Below are 19,590 nucleotides of genomic sequence, written 5' to 3'. Positions count from 1 at the left end.
GCAAGAGAAAAGCTTTGTGAGCGCCCAAATGCAGGATGCTTGATGCAGCAGAAAGGATTCACAGCAATCTTTCTCTCCCAGCTATGTGTCCTGTGCTGCTGTAAAAGTTCAGCGAGAGCTGCTTTGCACCATGGGATGTTCTCCTGAAGGCTGGAAACAGCCCTGGGTGAGGGGCAAGTGATGGAGCTGGAGGAAGCTCACAGCTCCACCCAGATCCAGCTCAAGTTTCCAACACTATTTAGGACAGGAAAGAATTTATCACCACATATGATGAATTGCTCAGAAAGCAATATTGCAGGGGTTAGTCTATACCATGTGACTTTAAAATAATTATGCCATTTGGCTCCCAGGCTGGGAGTTATGTGTGGATGTGCTGCAATTCAAAGATCTTCAAAAATCTGTTGGGGAAGAAACCAAATGCCAGAAGTAAATGTGTACAGAGGCAGAGCCTGCCTGCATCCTACCCCCAGTGACTGGGCTAGTGACCCTGTGCTGGGGCAGAGACTCATGCAGAGATGTCAGTAGACTGATCTTTTTGTAAAGTTCTCCATTAAAATTACTATTTGGAAAAGGAATTCAAGTGTTTAGGGTTTTGTTGGGTTTTTTTTCCTATTGTTGTTGACTTTTTTGCTTCAAAACATGGTCTAGGGAACGGAATAAACTTCACAAGTTTCCTGCACAGCAAAACCTCCATTTCAGGGGATTTGGAGAAAATTCTGGCCCTCACCTCAGTCTCATGGTATGGTTTTGTTCAGCACATGAAATTTCTCCATGTCTCTGCTTCCCAGCCATGATCCAGGGTTGCAAATGATACCGTTTCCCATCCTTATTATAGCGTTACTGAAGACAAGAACTTATTCAGGAGAAAGAAATCTGTATGTTGTTTACAGTGCCTATCAAAACAGAGACTCACACACTTTGTAATGTGAACTACTGTAAGAGTTCATAAAAATATAATTTAGTATAACTAGTAAGAGGTAATGTTTATAGCATTTGAATGCTGAGAGCTTTTCCACAGCTGTTTTATCCACCCCTGAGAAATCATCTGTAATCTAATTTTTACGGTAGATGGAAATTACAGTATCTTGGTCCAGTACAGTCACACCTGCGATTTCCAGACTATGTTCCCTACTGCCTGAGATTTTTCTTCTCCAAATCTGAGCCCTGCAGGGTTCCACACACCCAGCAAAGATCAGACCTCCATGAGCAGCTCTGCTGTGGTTTCAGAGGTCTCCCCATCTCCAGAGCATCCCAGGAGAGAAGTAGCCACTCCTTCGGGGCCAGTTGTTTGTTATAGATGCTCAGGTCATATCTTTCGCTACATCTCTTGCACGCAGATAATGTTAATTCCCTTTGCAAGGTGAATTTCCTCCATTCAAGCAGAGCTGTGGGTGCAGTAAAACAGGACCCTGTGGTGTTGGCACTGAGCCTGCAAGCCCCGTAGCTCAGTTTTGATCCCAAAACCCAAGCAGCATATCTAGATTCCAAACTCTCCACCACTAAAGTCCAGTGATTCCGTTTTCCACACCCACCTTGGGCTGCCACCATATTTTTGCAGCAAAGTGGGATGGATTTTAGCAAATCCTGCTGAAAAATCCAGCTTTGAGGACTCGTGCAAAGCGCCACGGTGGGTGCAGCGGGAGGCCCCGGGATTAATCTGCAGCAGGGCAAAGCTGTCCATGAGGTGGATTAGTTGGGTCAGCAATTAAACGTTGTCTCTTACACTGCCAGTGGCACGCAGGAAAAAACTGGTGTTCAAGGACAAAATGCGGTTCCTCCTTAATGGCTGCAGCCTCTACGAAATACTGCATCTATCAGCTGGTAGTGTTTCTGGGACCATAAACAAGCTGGCTGTGTCACGGCTGGCTAAATATAGTGCAGCCTGAGTTGCCTTCATGCTGCCTGTGTCATCTGAATTCCTTGGTACACTGATTTTATTTATTTATTTGTTTGTTTGTTTGTTTGTTTAATTATTTAATTATTTGGGAGACTATGACTAAGAGAAATCCACGGTCCAAGGGCTATCAGAAGATGGAGGCCCTAGTCCAAATGCAGAAGGTGAATAAAGTCTGTAGTTTGCATTCCTAGGGGCCTGTCCAAAATATTCCTCACCCTCCTCCTCCTCCTTCTGCTCCTCCTCTCTGTGGCAGTATCCAAAATAAGATTATAATAATGACAGCCACAAATACATCAGCAAGACATTAAATATGTCCTGATTTAAAGTCACAGTGCTCCGAAAGTGATGCCAAAGGGGCCGAACACCTCCCTGAAGCAGCAGCACAGTGGGGAGCCCACAGCCCTGCCCCTGCCCTCCCCTCCCAGAACACCTGGCTGGGGCTTCCTTCGCAGGACTGAAACAAATGCAATGAAGTATGCATTTAAGTACATGTTTTTCCCTCTATTTATAGGGAAGGCAGCTCTGTGTTTTTCTTGGCATAAGAGAATGAGGGGGGGAGGTGTTTGAAGGTCAGCATCACAGTGGATGCACGGCAAAAAGCTTGATATCGGTATCTCGTAGCAACATTTATGTTCTTACATATACATCCAATTACCCTTCCTGTAGGAAGCACAGCTATGTTCAGATATAAGCTACAATTATTATTTAAAGCCTGAAAATCACCTCGTTTTTCTTCCCTGGAGGAAATATGCCCAAATGGCTTTCACAGTGCTAAAATGCGCACACACTTATTTTAGGGTGCAAGAAGAGATGCTCGCGTTCTGTGTGGAGTTATTGGTGTATCCAGAACAGGAGGAAGCTTGGAGTTATTAAATACTCTATGCCCATGTACACGCTGCTGAATCTCAGCACCTTAACTTCCCATCGGGCAGGAATATGTGCTGCCCTACCAAGAGAAGCAGTTTTCGGTGCAATACGTACCCTCAAACCTATTACATAACGAGGCTTTAAAGCAGGATTTTTTGCTTTTATCCCAAGCTGCAGGATCCAAACGTGCCCTCCTGATGATTACTCAGCACAAATTTGCCATAAACAACATCCTCTATTTGATCGTGCACCCTACCACTCTTTTTTCCCATCGCATTTGCTCCCGGCTAAGCTTTCCTTACCTTGCTTTTCAGATCCGTGCATCCTCCTCTCCCGGCTCCTGCAGTAGAGCAGCTGGGAGCCCAGCTGTGCTCCCACACACCAGCTTTCGACTTGTCATCCGGCGGCAGCGCCGAGGTCACGGGGCGATGGCCATGGGCTGGGACACCACTGCCAGGGGACTGCGAGAGGCTCTGGGCCCTGCCGGGTTATATTTGGGATTACAGACACTCATACGAAAGGATGAGGATGGAGGCAGACATATCACATCTTCTAAAATGTGGCATGGAGTGGGATCTGGAGTCTGCAGGTCTGATCCATCGAGTGCAAAGCTAAGCAAATCTTCCCTCCCGTCCCCAGCGCTGTTTTGCTTTCCGGAGAAGGTCGAATCGTTCAGATGGACTCATCAAAGCTTTGCGGAGCTGGGGATGGGGTGGCGTGCTGGTCAAGGCACTCCTGAGGCACTCCCCTGGGTCCCTGGGAAGGCCAGCACTTGCTGATGCTATAAATACGATGTTAATTGCCTCCAAATTTTTATCACAGTGTAACCACAAATGTGATGGGATTAGAAGCTATCGGTGCCATTTATTCCAGGCATTCATCAATAATTCCATTTATCTTCCTTGGGTATCCCCTATCTCTGCCATATCAGAGCATCCCAGGAGCTTTAGTGTCCCTGCAGAAAGCCCAGGGGAAGCAGAGCAGACCAATGGAGAAATTATAGAGAAGTTGAAGGCACAGGTCCCCAGGAGCAGATACGCAAGAGGACAAGTTAAATAACCAGGGTGGAAATAAGCAGTACAGAAAGCAAATAAAGAATAATATGCTACAAACCTTACAAGAAGGGATCGGTATCACACCGTATATATATTATACAAATATAAGAGAAAGGTGGGAATTTTTTCAGTGTTGTTCTGAAATTCAATAAAATATTGAGCAGCCCTGCAGGTCCATGCTGCTTTGCAGGTGCTGGGGTGCTTTGTTTGTGTGCCCAGCTGTGCCAGGTTTGGGGGGCTGTGTCCTGCAGCCAGGGAGAAGCCCCCTGGTTTGGGCAGCTGGAGGCAGCCCAGCGCATGCTGCAGCTGGAGGGATGGATATGCCAAACCTTGTGCTACCCCAGCTCCCTTGAAGGCACTCGGGGAGAGCTGAGAGAGTCTCAGCTTGATTTTGGCACTTCTCTCATATTCCTTTGCTCTTTGACCTCCAGACTTTTGGTATCAGACTGAATTAATTTTCTAGCTTATGTAGCTCTTTCTCCTCCTTGTATTCATTATATCTGCCCTTGCACCCTCAGTTGGAGTTGCACAGGCACAACTCATCCTTTCTCTTTGTCCAGATTGCCAGGACCCCAGACCCCAGCATCACCTGCATCCGCTGGATTCGTCTTCTTCACACACAGGTGCTGAGTCCAACCCACAGCCAGGCCTCTGCTTTCTCACCTCCCAGAAGCAGTTTCACTGCTTTCCACCCTTTCTTTAAATTTCTCCCTAATCATTTCTGAGTCTTTACTTATGCCAAATAGGGGCCCAAGGGCCCTGAAGCTGCTATTTGGGAATTAAAGAAAAAAGCAAAAACTTTTTGGATCTGCAATCCAGTCGTGATGGGTGGAGGGACGTGAGCTTGCAGTATTTATTTCCCTCTAAAATGCATGTGACAGATTACATGGAGCACAGGCAATAGCCAGAGCCTTGCTGTGCCTAATGTTCTGTATTATTTTTATTGGGGGAAGTTACAAAGAAAAATAAAAAACACTCTACATGGCACAAGAATGGGAGGGCATGACCAACCAGCTTCATCTGCACTGTCAGCATTGTTTTTTTAACTGATATTTTGGCTTATATCAAATGAAGGAGTTGCCTGTAAGGCAGGACCCAAACAGCGGTGTTATGTCCAAGCCCAAAACCTGGAGGACCCCTTCACTGTGGGACTTTATTCCTGCGTTCAGGTGAGGATGCTCTGACACCTCTTCTTCCCCCCTCATCCTCCTCATTGTCTCCTGCAAAGAATGTCCAGGTCAAAAATGACCTGCTATCTGGAGGCACGTCCCTCAGCCTCAGCACAGAGCAAGGGTTTAGGCAGAGCCCAGCATTCAGTGAAGATCACGTATAATTCACACAGACACTGCCAGCACAGGGATAAGCAGGAGAAAAAATTTATTTACATTTTTTGAGCAGTAACACAGTTGCAGCGATTCACTGGGAAGAAACTCCAGAAGAAGACTCGGCGTGACATGCCAGCAGTGCCCCGCACAAGGGGAGACCCTCCTCCCACCACACAGTATTTTGGGTCAGTACAAAATTGCTGTTGCTTTAGAAAAGGTGTGAGATTCACAGTAAAGTACCAAAGGGGAGCGCAGCAGGGAGGACAGGCGAGGGACACATGTCGCTCCGGGACCTCCTCCCTGCCAGTATTTGGTCTATGAAAATGCACCATATAACAACTCTTGTAGAAAAATCTGTCCCAAGGACTCAATGCATGCACAGTCATGGGATTTCTACATCTACTATAGGGCTCAAAGCCTTTAAAACAAGCAGCTGGCTGTCTCACCTGGGGCAAAGACATCTGCAATCCCTGTCCCACTGCTGGGCACTGCGTGGGTCAAGCCTCTCTGCAAGGATGCATTTTGCAGAAGGGAAGGGTCAGGCAAGGGAAAGCAGGGAGCAGTCGCCCTGCCTCAGCAAAACTGCCCACTGTGGCCAGGCTGATTTTACTGCCTAAGCCTCCCCCCCATCATCTCCTCCCCTCCTGCCCAACACTGTTAGAAAGGCAACAGCACACACATTTTGGCTTTTTCTAGATTTGTGTTTAAAAAAAGGTCAGACCTTCATCCGAGGGTCATGGGAAAACCTAAAATATTTCTTAAATAGGATTTCACTGCAGGGTGGAAGATTTGCGTCCTCCCAGCCTGGGAGCTCTGGAGGTACAGAAAGGCCCCCAGGGACAGCAGTGAAACCCAATGGCCTCTTCACTCCTACCAGGGAAATTCCCATCCAGAGTGGGATGTGGAGCCCTCCCCAGATGCTGCTGCACCATCACTTTCACCAGCAGGCAGACAGTGAGCTGGCAGCACGCGGGCAGAGATCCTGCTTGGCAGATGCCCAATGGCTTCTGCCTTCATTATCAGGAGAGCACCAGGGCAAAGCTGCCTCCGATGGAGAGTGCAAACACCAGGGACTCGTTTGACAGCACGAGGATGGGGGTGGCTCAGCAGGGATAAAGGACTCCCAGGGATGTGCTTAAGTTTCACACACAGAATCCATGCATCCCTAAAAAAGCTGGTCAGCTCGCCCTCCCCTGCCACAGGGCCGCTCTCTAAGTAGAAATAAAAACAGTGACATTTCGGCAACAGAAACTTGCCCAGGCTGCTCTAATTAATCATACGGGTGTCAGGGAGTGACAGCTTTTCTGCCCTCCCAGTGAGCCACCCATGACAGCCTGCAGCACGTTCTGTGAACACAAGCACCTTTGTGCAGAGTTCCCAAAAGTCGACGCTAAAATTCAGCATTGGTTTGTTTTTGTAAATCTTTAAAAATACATATCTTGCTTTTTTCTTAAATATATAGCTTATAAAATAAGGCAACTCTAGGAGACAAAAAGGAACATCTCCATTGTTTGGGTACTGCATCCTGCCACCAAAGAGGGTTACAGTACTTCCAGTTGAGAAAAGCCACTCCAACAAAGCTCCTGCACACACAAAGACAAGAGACACGCTCATATGCTGCAGATCTCAGGGAAATGCAAGGGGACAGCCCTCAGCAGCCCCTGTGTGTGTCCCAGGGAAGGAAAGGTTCTCATCCCTCCAAGGGTTCATGGGGAGGGAGCCACTTCTGCCAGTGAAGTGGGAACCACTTAGGGAACACCCAATCTCCAAAGGATCTCAGCAACAAAGACACTACAGAAGATGGAATGACTTGATTTCTCCCCAAAACTGAAGCACACATTAAAACAAATCTTTTGGAGGAACTCTTATAACATGACTGTATCTTGTAGTATTAAAAGCTATAAACAAGGTAAGCACAAAGGAGTGCAACTCATCCTGCTCAGTGTTACAGCATCTCATGAAAAATAGACTCTACAGCAGCTTTTTACAACAGGGGTTTCATCTCTTTCTATGGAAGAAGCACAAGTGCATGTTTTGCCTCCAATATATTGCATCTTTTATGTGTATTAATGCTGGAAATGTGTTCTTCACATTTCTGAGCTTCATAGTATACCCATTTTCCATGTTGCTCACCAGCTCCCACTGGGATAAACCTTGCTTTTCAGAGCTTTATTGCTCCGAGAAATAAATTTAATAGAAAATAATTTATAGGAAAAAAACACCAACCTAGAGAGTAATATGCAGTAAAGGGTACTATGGAGCAATGGAAGGGCACATTGTAGGTTCAGAGACTAGGATTTGTATAGGGGTGGCATGTACATCATGACAAGATGGTACGATCATGACCCAGGTTTGCAACACTAGTCCGTGTGTGTACTCGGACCATAGGCAGTAATACGTTATAACCTCAAAAGAGAAAAAAACCCAACCCTTATTCTAGCAGTTTTGAACTTATAAGCAGAGATCATTTCACCCTGATACTGGCTACAACCATATATACACTGATGTCACCCAGTACACGCGGGGAAGAGACTTCAGATACTGTACAACTGCCTAATCTAAGCACAGCCCCATCACCGTGCAGAGAAACCAAATCCATGGTGGCATTAAGTCTTGGTCCTTGGCACAAGCTGTTTAGTTCTCCTCATCTGAGAGAACGGGTGGGATCTTGCTGGAAAGCAGAGTGTACACATATGGCCAGATCTTGTTGGTCTCTGTGCCCGAGAAGGAGTGAAGGATGCCCCTGCTCCTGGAAGAGAGATGAGAGGAAAAGTCAGCATCAACCCCTCCTGAGGACAGGGGAATTTGCAGTCAGGTTGGCCATCGGCAGGGAACAGGAACCGGGCTGGAAGCTCACCCATGGCTTTCTGGATGAGAGGAGGGGTATAAAGGGGACAAGCAGTGGCTGCTCCTATCTGCAGTGTTTGCTGGGAGGAGCCTAGCTGCGCTTACATATGGATGAGCCAAATCCAGATAACCACAAATAACCACTTTACCCAGAACGACAGCTCAACCCCTGAAGACCACTTGCTCTCTAAAGTGCTTTATAGACCTAAAGTGAGCAGGATTTATTCACCTGCTTAAGTGAGTGGGAAACTCAGGATCCCAGTGCTTCCCCTCCCCTGTGAGGATGCTTCTGAGCCCCCATCGACCACTTCTGCTTTTAAAAACGCGCCCGGGCGCTCATTCCCTTTCAGCAGTGGATTGCTCCCTGACAGTAATCCACCTATACTCAGTTTGGCCAGGCGATGACTGCCCCAAACTACCCGCAGCACAGAAGGGACAAGCTCTGAAACCCACCAGTGCTCCCAGCAGACCCATCCAAGCCAGCCCCAGGGTCTCAACCTTCTCCTGCTCTCCTAATCGCCTGGGCACCTCAGACTGCTTTTTGCAGAGTGACCGCACAGCACATGCTGTCCGGAATCTGCACAGCACAGGCAAAATTAGTTTATTTGAATCAGCACCAAAAGCAGCTCGCAGGTGTTGGCAGGAGGGGAGCTTCCCTCTGCAAGGCCACTACCCTCACAAACCTGTAGTCCCTTGGCCCACCCAGCAAGGGCTTTTGCAAGGGCAAGGTCTGAGACACCTCAGAGCTTCTCCATCACTTGTGCTGGAGATTCACAGCACTGATGGGCAGTACCTCTGCAAAGCAAATAGGCTTCTCAGCTGGTGCAGCACAGCTGGAGTGCAGAAGGGATTTGCAAGTGCCTTCTGCCACAGCCAAAACATCCCTCCCATTGCCAGCACCAGCGAAGCCCTTTGTGGAGCCCAGCAAGGTGAATAGAAGCTGTGAATTTCTTTCCATCACCCTCTTCCCTCCAAAGAAGGACAGAGCTTGGCTACAGTGATCTGCCCCCCAAAATCTGCTTGGGGCTGTGTCAGGGTTCCTCAGGCTGTTGAGATGGGGGCACGGGACTGCCTGGTGAAAACAGCACTCATGCCTGCACACCATGATTTATTCGCATGGTCCAACTCACTTGTACAACTCTATTACTGGCTTTGCAGCATCTTTGTATTTTCTGAGCCTGGCAGCAACAGCCTCAGGTTTGTCGTCCTCACGCTGGACCAGTGGCTCACCTGTCAGGTCATCAACGCCCTGCAGGAAGGCAAACACCATCAAGGGGATGCAGCCACCAGTCCCATCCCTGCCACGCAACCGCTGCCAAATGCCTCATCCTGCTCTGCATCGATCAACCATCCTCAGATGGCATTTAACATAAATCTCATTTCCATAATTAACAATTAGCACAACTCCTTCAGGCTGGCTCCCAGGGGCAAAGCCCTCCTGTGCTCAGTGCTTACTACCTGGAATTTCCTCCCCAATGATTTTTTATGATCTCAGCTCACGCAGAGAAAGGTTTCTCTGATTTCTTCCTTCTGTGACTTGCTCCCAGCCAGCACCACTGTGATGCTACAGGCTCTTACCTGGACTTGCGGGGGGTTGAAGTCCATGTTGTACACCCTCCCACTGGCTGGGTGGACCCAGCGGGCGCTCAGGCGATCCTTCAGTGTCTCGAAAGGTATGTTCAAGCTGATCACCAGGTCCAGCTCGCAGATCCTGTCCAGTGCCTCTGCCTGCCCCAGTGTCCGAGGGAAACCTGTGCAGGCACAACAGAAAGGGTCTGTCATGAGAGGCAGGAAAGTGGCAGTGAAGGAGCCGAAACCACCCACCCCACAGACCCAGAGCTGCAAAACCACCGTGGCTTCTCACTCTAGCAGAAGCACTGTGAAAGACAGGCATCTACCATATGGCTGCCGTAAAAAAATAGCTCCTACAGCACTGACTCCCAAAATAAAACACACAGGTCACCACACTTCATATTTTCCCTCAAAGTCATGTCCGGTGCAGGACTGGAATGCCTGCACAGGGGCTGGAAGTTAGTAAGAGGGCACAGGCCACAATAAAATGGGGATAGATGCTGGAATTGCAAAACAAAACCTGAAGGAAACAAACGCTATGCACAGATGAGTAACACATTGCTAGTTGACATAGTAGACACGGATACTGCAAAAAAATCATCTGTACAGCTACCACCTAGGTCTCTGAAACCCCCATCCTCTGAAACCCCCATCCTCTGAAACCCCCATCCTCTGAAACCCCCATCCTCTGGCGGTACCTTTAGTTTGAAAAATACAGCGAGCGGTGGGAGCTGCCAGACCATAACCAAGGGTGACTCTGAATTGGCCCCCTCTCCAGTTCTCTGCTGATAACACCTTTTTCCTTTTTTGCTAACCTTTTTTACATCTGTAACACTCTCTAAGGTCTCCCAGCTTTTTCCCAAGTGGAATATTCTTAGCTGAGAGCTTGGCAGGACATTGGCACAAGGAATGAATCAGTCATTATGAGAAAGAATACACTTAGTCTGTCTTACCAAGTAAAGTTGGTCTGTTATTTATGTTATCGAACAGACCACTTGAAATAAATATGCTCCTTGTCATAGTGTTGCTGGACTGGGGCTCTGACTGCAGACACCATTCACACCCCTAAGCAGATGAATTCCCCCGAAACTAGGAGGAGGAATGTCACAGAGCAGGGCTGCTACCTGCATTCAGATTTTAGCTTCAAGGGCAGCCCATCCCTCAAACATCTTGGTACAAGCAGAGGTCAGCACACAAAGCAGGCAGTTCCCAAAATCCTTGTAACCAGCCCACAATCAGAATTGCTTCACCCTTGTGGAGCCCTTGGAGGGACCTCTGGATGCAAAGCTGTGATGAAATGGGAGCTGGTCCACAGGCCAGGCTGATGGAGGCCACACCATGATAAACTAACATCCCAAACTGCAGGAACCCAAATCTGAGTACGCAGATGCAAACCCCCACAGTTTTAATACAACGAAGCGTGTACTTGTTTATGCAGCGCTTTTTGCTGTAATATTTGTTAATCACTACGTTCCCTGATGAATGAAGTGGTATGGCTGTACGAATAACAAAATTTCACAGGCATCTTCAAGGCAGCCTGAACCTACAGGGCTTGAGGTCTCTGACACCCACCCTGTGAGACCAGTGGGACAAGGCTGTCGCACCCCCTGCTGCCAACGCTGCCAGATCCCTGGTGCCCACTGGGGAAAGAAAAGCTCATCTGGACTCCAAACCCCAGCACAAACCATCCCTCCCTCTGGGGCAACTCAGGGTCATGGCGAGAAGCAGCCTGGCTCTACTACCCCAATCCACAGCAATGGACCACAAAATTATTTTAGTTGTTAACTATTTTGTATTTTCCCCATCAGGAGCCTAAAAGCTCTCTGAAAGCCCAAGTCTGTTTTAAATCAGCTATCTCAGTCTTATCTCCGTATTTGCTCACTCTTGCAAAGATATTCAGCAGACTGCCAAGGGAGGGTTTCTCCCTCTACAACAACCACGGCCACTCATCACCACATCACACTTCCCTGTATCCAACACCACAAGTAAACATGACCCACCAAGCCTTGTCCCACACCATAACCAAAACCCCAAGGCAATTTCTAGAGCAGCCATCAGCACTTGCCATCTCCCAGGCCACAGGCAGCAATGCTCAATGGCTGCTGGCATGCAGCTTTGCCACCAAGATTTCAGGAGCTCCTGGCAACCCCTCTGCTGCTCCTCTCACCACCTGCTTTGCTGGTTTGCTTTAAGTGTCTTCTCCACCCACACCTCAGGGGGCTTTTGGGCTTGGAGTGAGTAGCTTCTCTGCACACATATGGAGGCGGTAAGAGGTTTTTCTTGGCTTGCCTCCAACCCCACTCTGCTCTCTGTCTCCGCTTTATGAGACACCGATCTCCTTTCCCTGCCTTTCCCTTTCCCCAGCGTGTGCCAAGGGCTCAGCTGGACACGCACGTGCTCAGGGCAGAGGGAAGAAACACCCGCAGGCAGATGTCTTTGTCAGCAGGTCAGCTCCTGCCTCTCTTTCCATGGCTGGCAGGACGAGCAAAGGCACCTTCTGGTTTTTCTCTCTCATGGTGCTGCCAAACCATGAGCAGCAAAATAATATTTTAGAGGTGGCTGGGATTTTCCCATCCAGAGGGGATGCCGGGATACACTCACCATCAAGCAGCCAGTGCTGCTCTCGCCGCTTCTCCAGCTCTGTCATCATCACACGCGTGATGACGTGGTCCGGCACCAGAAGGCCTCGCTCAAGGTACTGTTTTGCCAAGATGCCAACTTCTGTTTGAGAGAAGAAAAAAAAACAAAAGCCAAAAAAAGCATGACATTTCCGCTTCAAAAATATCGCTCCCCCTCAAATTCTGCCTGTCCTCCCAAATTGCTCAGCCAGGAGCTTTCCAGCAGCATCCCTCTGTTCATAGCTGCTGCTCCTGACAGCCAGGGGCCACACTGTCCTTTTGGTGCTGTAGAAGTGGAAATGCCTGAAATACCCAAGAGCAGGAATATGAGCACCAGCCAAGCCCTTGCAGCCCTGCCAGCCAGCAAGGGGCACACGTGCTGTCCCCACCACACCAGACATGTCCTGAAAATGCTGAACCAGTTGCAAGGGATGCCACCAACCTCTACACACCTGCAACGTTTGGACAGTCACCCGATACCAGACTTCAAACGCGGTCAACATCCCGCCGTCTGGCTCACTGCTTGTTTTAAAGTGATGTCAGTGCCAGATACAGGATGCTAACAATGCCTATTCCTATAGGCACTGAGCCACAGCTGCAAATCCTCCTCAGAGGAGGTTTCCAGTAAAGCCTTGTGAACAAATGACGCATTTAAGCAGTGCTTGCAGATCTGGAAGCATGTGGCTCATAGGCATGAAGTTCCCACGTACGACCATTGTCAGGAAAAGCTGGCATCATCATTTATAAACGATCTGAAGAGTGCAAATCCACAATTTCACATGCGAAACACAGCAGCAAACAGGCATCACTAGCGAGCTCATGGGAAATCCAAACCTCAAAGCATTTGTTAAATAGCTGCTGAAAGCAGAAAACAGCTTCCCATCCAAAGGGTTTTAAGACTTCAGAGCCTCGACTTAAGATATGCTCAGATAAGAAAATTATTTTCAAGATAAAATTCTTGAGAACATAATTGCAGTGTAACTGCAAGGTAAATATACCTTACCAGGTTCCCACCTGGCTCTCCCTCGCATCACCCAGCTGGAGCCAACAGTGCTGGAGGAGAAGCCAACAGTGGTTTTCGCACAGGTAACACCAGGTCTTGATGCACCTTCACAGCAGCCAGGCAGCTGTTGCCAGCAGCCAATATAATAAGGGTTTATTCTGCTTATATTATTATTACAGCTGGTGTAAAGCAGATGTTACTTCAAGGAAAGATGCAATAAACTCAGTTGCTTCTTACATTACAGTTGGCTTGCATTTTTTTTTCAGCCACTTGGAGACACAAAGAAACTGTTTGAAAAATGCAAATATTCTTTGCCACCACGAGTGACAAGTCCTGATCCTGCCACCAGAAGAGGTCCGGCCTCTTTCCTCTTGGACCAGGACCCAATCCGTGCCTCTTCTGCTCCCTTCCCACAGCAGCTGAAATGATTTGTCACCAGAAATGAATAATTTTGCTACCAACTTTTGCAAGATTTCTGGTGAGGACAGCACATTTGAGCCCTCCCAAAGTATGCATCTGCTCTAAAAAAAGGCACAGGATCCCACATTTGAAGGCAGGATCTGGCTTTCCAGGCTGCAGCAAGATGGCAAAGCAGGCAGGCAGGTACACCTGGCTGCAGGCTGAATTCCTGAGCTGCAGGAGCTTGTTTTTTATGCAAGATATAGAGTTCCTGGAGAGAGTCTAATGGGAAAACCTGATGCAGCCTGCAGGGATCACCCCAGGAGCCCAGGGCAAGGGTGTGAACAGGAAAGCTCACAGCCTACTGAAATAATCTGCAGAGGATGCCATGCAGGAAAGCGTGGCAGGTTGGGGCTGCCAGCCGAGCCACGCTCCCTGGTTGGAAACCTGCCTCCAAAACGGGGCAGGCAGCAGGCACTGAGTCACCAGCCTGCAGGGCTGAGTCACCGCAGGGACAGGGACTGCATCCCCCTCCCTCCACTCCATGAAAGCGTTTCAGCTGACCCTGCTGAGCCGCTCTTTGCTCAGTCACAGTGGCTGCCAGTCACAGCAAGCAGAAAATACCTTTTTTCAATGACAGGTTTTTTGTCACTGCCCATACATTGGCAGTCCTGCTGGCAGCATTCCTGCTTGGGGAAGCAAAGGACGTGGGGATGGAAATAAAACACGATGTCTTATGCAACCAGCACGGAGACCTGCTAGGGCATAAATATTCTCGCATCCGCCTACATTTTTTAATATTTATTCACATGGCCTGCACATTGCCACAGGCTAGCAGGGAACACACTTGCCGGCAGGCAGAGCTCTGCAGAATGTCCCGCTGCTGCCCTGAGGAGGTCTGGCCATCCAAGAGACTGGCTGCTGCTCAGATGGGCTGCTGGAGGCAAGCCTAGCACTGCAAACCAAAAATACACCAAGCCACAGTTGTGAAGTCTGGAAATACGGTTGAAGATCACAGCCCTGCATTATGGAGGCTGCAGTTTTCCCACACCAATGTGGGTGGATGGTTCTCCACTACTCCGCGATGGACAACTGCTGCCAGGGATGATGCTCCTCTGTGCATGGCAGGGGACACATGAGTGTGGGGTCACGCACTGGCAGAGGGGGGCATGCGTCAGCATGGGGGTACATGCACAGGCATGGGGCACACATAGCAACACAGGGGACAGACACTGGCACAGAGGTCACACACTGGAATGGGGCAAACGCACTACCACAGGGGTCCACACACCAGTACAGAGTGCTGACTGCTTCCAGACTGCTACTGGAGCCCCTCCAGCCTCCCCACCCCTGCTCAGCCTCCTCCACAGCACACGTGCCACAAACACTCCTCCTCTTGCCAAGGAGGATTGGACATGTATTTTAAGTGAAGAACCTGCAGAACTGCCTGGTCTCCTGGTCCCCCAGTGACAGGGATGCTCTGGAGCACATCATCCCTGCAGCACACACCTGCTCCCAAGGGCTTTCTTCAAGGCAGCCTTTACCTCTAGTTTTGACATTTGCCATCCCCTTTCCAGCCACACCAGCCATCAGCCCCAGAGTCCAACCTGCTCTACACAAGCTCCCCTGGTGAAGTGCTCCCCAGCACCAAGCCAAAGGGCAGCGGGTTTGGGCAGTCCTTCCCGAGCAGGGCAGAAGATCCCGGTTCCCTCATGTAAGGACCTGGGGCTCACCCCTATCGCACCGCACAGCACCTATGCAAGCACCAAAATCCCCATTGCTACAGCTGGGTGCAGAGCGGGGCTGCGTGAATCACTCTGTGGTTACTACAGGTAGCAACAGGCTCCTTAGATGCTGCTTGTGCTGCCTGAGCTGGGTCAGCAAGTGCTCCCTGCAGGGCTGAGCTCCAGGCAAAACAGTCTCTAGACTCACGGGCTTAATCCTGTTAATCTATTGACCGTGAGTTTAATCCACCCTGTAACACAAGGAACTTCAGGCTCCCTGTGGCTTCCCTGACATGACCCTGATCTGCAGCATCTCTCTTTATTAAAGCAACAGGGAGTTACAGCCCTGAGGGATGCCTCCTGCCCCAAGGCCACCAGCAACAAAACAGCTAGGATGAAGCAGGACAGGCTGGAGGAGAGGCTGTTCCCAAACACAGCACTTGGCAGCCTCCAGGCTTTGCACGATAACCCCAGAATTTCTGCCCCACCTTCTGCAACCTTCTATGTGACTTTTTTTTTTTTATTTAGGCTACAGCAACATCATCTGGAGTTAACAGAGAGGAGACACGCTGGGTGGTTAATAGGACACCAACCACAGCTACCTGCGCATCAGGCCAGATGCCATCCAGTTTTGGGATCTTTTTTGCGATGCAGACACTGCATTCAGGGCCCTCACCCCTGCCAGCAGGACATCACTTTGGGGAGCCAGAGGCCATGATCCACTGGCTGGATGGACAGCAGGGTCCGTCTGCAGGGCAGCAAGAGGGAAACCCCCACAGCCAGAGCATCACGGCTGCACCCACACATAAAAGATACAGCACCCATCCTACAGAAAACCAAAGGGCTGGCACGCTGCACCTCCTGGCCTCAGCTTCAACAGGCAGCTGAGGAGACCATCGCCTGTGGCAAAGGTGGGGAGAAGGACCTGCGGGGCTCAGCTGTGCGCAGCCCACAACCCCCTTGGCCCCTTTTTGTGCTCACTTTAGTCAGCCCTAACAAATGAAATCTGTCACGAGGAGGGGACTGGAGCCATTTCTGTCTCCAGCGAAGCACATTAAAGGGAGCGGTGAGGCAGACATAAGACCCACATGTCCCTGAGGGGAGGAAGACCCTCAGCCAAAGCCATTGGGACAAGAAATTAATTATATTGCAGATTAACTGCCTGGTTCCGCTAAGACCTCGGGACGCTGCCAACACCAGAGACAACCACCGAGGTACCAGGGGAAGAGTGGGCCAAGGAAATGGCTCACCACCCTCCATCACCCCAGCTTAGCACCAACAATACAGTTTCTAAGTCTTCCAAGATCTTGACAAGGCCCTTTTCTGCAGCAGAGCAGCCACTTACTAAGCAAGATGCTAATTAACAGACAAATGTGCGGTAGCGGATGTACTTTTAGAGTTTCTGTAGCAAAACTTCAAACACTTCAGCAGCAGCTGTGCATTCAGCTGCTTCACTCAGCTGCACAGAGAAGTCCTGGTTCCCCAAGACTGCCAACACCGGGGGCGAGCTGGGCACACCCGCCGTGCTGGGCAGCTCAGCCTTCCTCCCGCCGCTGGAGTACTCCATGCCGTCCAAGCCTGAAATCCTCAGCCACAGCTACTTTACATCTTGCAATAGCAAGCAGGAAAATCCCCTGCACAAGGATGTCTGTCTGCCATCCTTAGACTGAGATTACTCTATGAACGCCGGATCGACAGGTCCCTTTAAGACTACAATTCTGTAATGCAGCTGTTTGTATCAAAGGGCCCCAGCTCTCCTAAAAAGCCAAGTCAGTGGCGCAGATGATAAACTCAGGCAGAGAATCTGCTTCCACCTATTTCCCCCAGAGCTGGCACACCATAGTGCTTCGTGTAACAGCTTGTCCAAAGCAAACAGCAAAGGAAAACAGCAAATAGCTGCAGCTTACTGAGAGCTGCAACCAGTGACTGAGTCAAAGGTGGGACCTGAATGTCACGTCAGCTGTACCAAACTGAGGATGGTTACCTTCTGAGTAATTTTACCCACATTTCGCAGTGTCACGTCCTTCAAGTAACTGGATTTCTCCCATTTTGCTTTGGGAAATACTTTCCATTAACTCCGTTCACAGCACCTTCTTCCTTCTCCACTGTCCCCAGAGCAGCTCTACAGCAAGAGTATGAACTGAAGTGCAAAATCCAGGCAAGCCACTTGTTTAGACCTCGATTGTGCAAGTTCCTGGGTGGGTATATGGTCTCAATGAACTGCCCAGCTCCTGCACGCTGTACCTCTACTTGCTTTTCACCCAGGAATTTTGGCCTTCAGCCAAAGCAGTCATGGGAATTTTCCCAATTTTGAGCCTCCCTCCAAAGGAAATATTATTGTCCTTTTTATTTAGAAAAGGAAATCTGGATATTTTTAAATGAGTGACCAGCACAGGGCTGTGCGCAATGCCCCTGCCAGAGCGTGAAGTTCTACAGAACTTCACCCTCCTTTTTTTTCCTCACTCTTTTTGCTACCCTTCTAAAAAGAGAAATCACTTCTGGGCTCTCGCAGTTTGTTTTGTATTACCGATGCCGTTTAACCGTTCCTCTGCCTGGTGAGTCAGCTTCCTCTCCGGGACAATCTTTCACACATTAGCAGAGGAAAGAAGGAGCTGTTGGAAAAAGAAATTCACTGGGATTGCCTAATGGCAGCTGCAGAGGAACCCAAGCAGAGGAACTGGGGTGCAGCACACCCACTCCAAGCCTGGCCAGCTCTGGGGAGCATTTCAGCAGCCAACAGTGCTGCCCAGGGCACAAACACAGCAAAGACTATCAGTTCTCCCGAGGGCTTTGGACCTGGCTGTCAGACTCGGGACAGCCAGGAGGAGGGAGCTGTCGTGACAAGGTCGTGTTCCTGCAGGCAGGATCGCCCTGTCTGGGTGCTGCCTGCTGCACTCTCAGGGTCGTGGGGGGATGATCTGTGCAGGGTGGGTGCTGCACTGACCCTCTCCATCTCCCTGCTTTCTGGAAGAGAGTTTTATAAGGAGTGTGGGACACACACTAATGCCCTGTAACACCCCACTGTCCTTGCCACAGGGGCTGGCACAGCAGCCAGCCACAGCGCCCCGTGACCTGCAGCAATTTTCCCAGTGGGTTTTCCCCCATGGATAAATGCATGTTCCAATCCATCCCTCCCACTGTGGGTGTTGCACAGGCACAACGCACAGCAGCACTTCAGCCATCTGCCGTCCAGTACTTTGCAGTTTTTACTTTCTTCTGTACAACCACCTGAGGCAGGATGAAATTATTAATACATGCAAACTGCATCCACAGACGCTGCCATCAACCATCGGTGCACAAGCAGGCAGGTTATCTGTACCAGCTTCTCCAGAGCATGTACCCAACCAGTACAGGGATGAAACTACTCCCCATTCCCATCCCATCCCATCCCATCCCCATCCCTTCCTCATCCTCATCCTCATCCCCATCCCCATCCCCTGCCCTTCCCCATCCCCATCCCCATCCCCATCCCCATCCCCATCCCCATCCCCAACCTCATCCTCATCCTCATCCTCATCCTCATCCCATCCTCCCCATCCCATCCCCATCCCTTCCTCATCCCCATCCCCATCCCCATCCCCATCCCCATCCCCATCCCCATCCCCATCCCCATCCCATCCCCATCCCATCCCATCCCATCCCCATCCCTTCCTCATCCTCATCCTCATCCTCATCCTCACCCTCATCCTCTCCCTCTCCCCATCCCCATCCCATCCTCATCCTCATCCTCATCCTCATCCTCATCCTCATCCTCACCCTCATCCTCATCCTCACCCTCATCCTCTCCCTCTCCCCATCCCCATCCCATCCTCATCCTCATCCTCATCCTCATCCTCATCCTCACCCTCATCCTCTCCCTCTCCCCATCCCCATCCCATCCTCATCCTCATCCTCATCCTCATCCTCATCCTCATCCTCATCCTCTCCCCATCCCCATCCCACCCCATCCCATCCCATCCCATCCCATCCCCTCTGTCCCTCCCGTCCCGGCTCCCGCTGCCCCGGTCCCGACGGGGCTCCCGGGTCTCTCACCGCTGCCGCCGCGGCTGCTCTCCCGCAGGAACTGCCCGCTGGAGAGGTGCTGGAGCCCGAAGCTGCGGGCGATCCTCTCGCACACCGTCCCCTTGCCGGAGCCGGGGGGTCCCAGCACCACCGCCCGCAGCAGCTTGGAGGCCATGGCCGGCTGACGAAGCCCGGGGCCCCGCGGGGCAGGACGCCGCGGCAGCCGCCCCTCGCCGCGCGGAGCCGAGCGGAGCCGCGCGGAGCCGAGCGCACCGAGCCGC

General features: G+C 50.3%; 2 protein-coding genes across 2 annotated transcripts in view; both read right to left on the bottom strand.

Annotated features, from left to right (window-relative positions):
- Nucleotides 1-3,211, bottom strand: part of DNAJC6 (DnaJ heat shock protein family (Hsp40) member C6) — a 50,672-nt gene extending 47,461 nt beyond the window's left edge. Inside the window, exon 1 of the mRNA XM_069861948.1 lies at nt 3,067-3,211. The gene's annotated coding sequence lies outside the window, so the exon portion shown is untranslated. The remainder of the gene's footprint in view (nt 1-3,066) is intronic.
- Nucleotides 3,212-5,173: 1,962 nt separating this feature from the next.
- Nucleotides 5,174-19,542, bottom strand: AK4 (adenylate kinase 4). The gene is made up of 5 exons (XM_069861972.1): nt 19,340-19,542; nt 12,165-12,284; nt 9,570-9,742; nt 9,122-9,240; nt 5,174-7,893 (listed from the first exon to the last, which is right to left on the bottom strand). Exons 1-5 carry the CDS (start codon nt 19,482-19,484, stop codon nt 7,779-7,781), a joined length of 672 nt encoding a protein of 223 aa, XP_069718073.1. The 5' UTR covers nt 19,485-19,542; the 3' UTR covers nt 5,174-7,778.
- Between the last annotated feature and the right edge of the window lie 48 nt (nt 19,543-19,590).

This window comes from Phaenicophaeus curvirostris, chromosome 8, assembly GCF_032191515.1.
Source record: "Phaenicophaeus curvirostris isolate KB17595 chromosome 8, BPBGC_Pcur_1.0, whole genome shotgun sequence".
In the NCBI taxonomy this organism is placed as follows: Eukaryota; Metazoa; Chordata; class Aves; order Cuculiformes; family Cuculidae; genus Phaenicophaeus; species Phaenicophaeus curvirostris.
The sequence above is the reverse complement of the archived record's forward strand: the minus strand, read 5'-3'. Positions and strand labels throughout refer to the sequence as shown.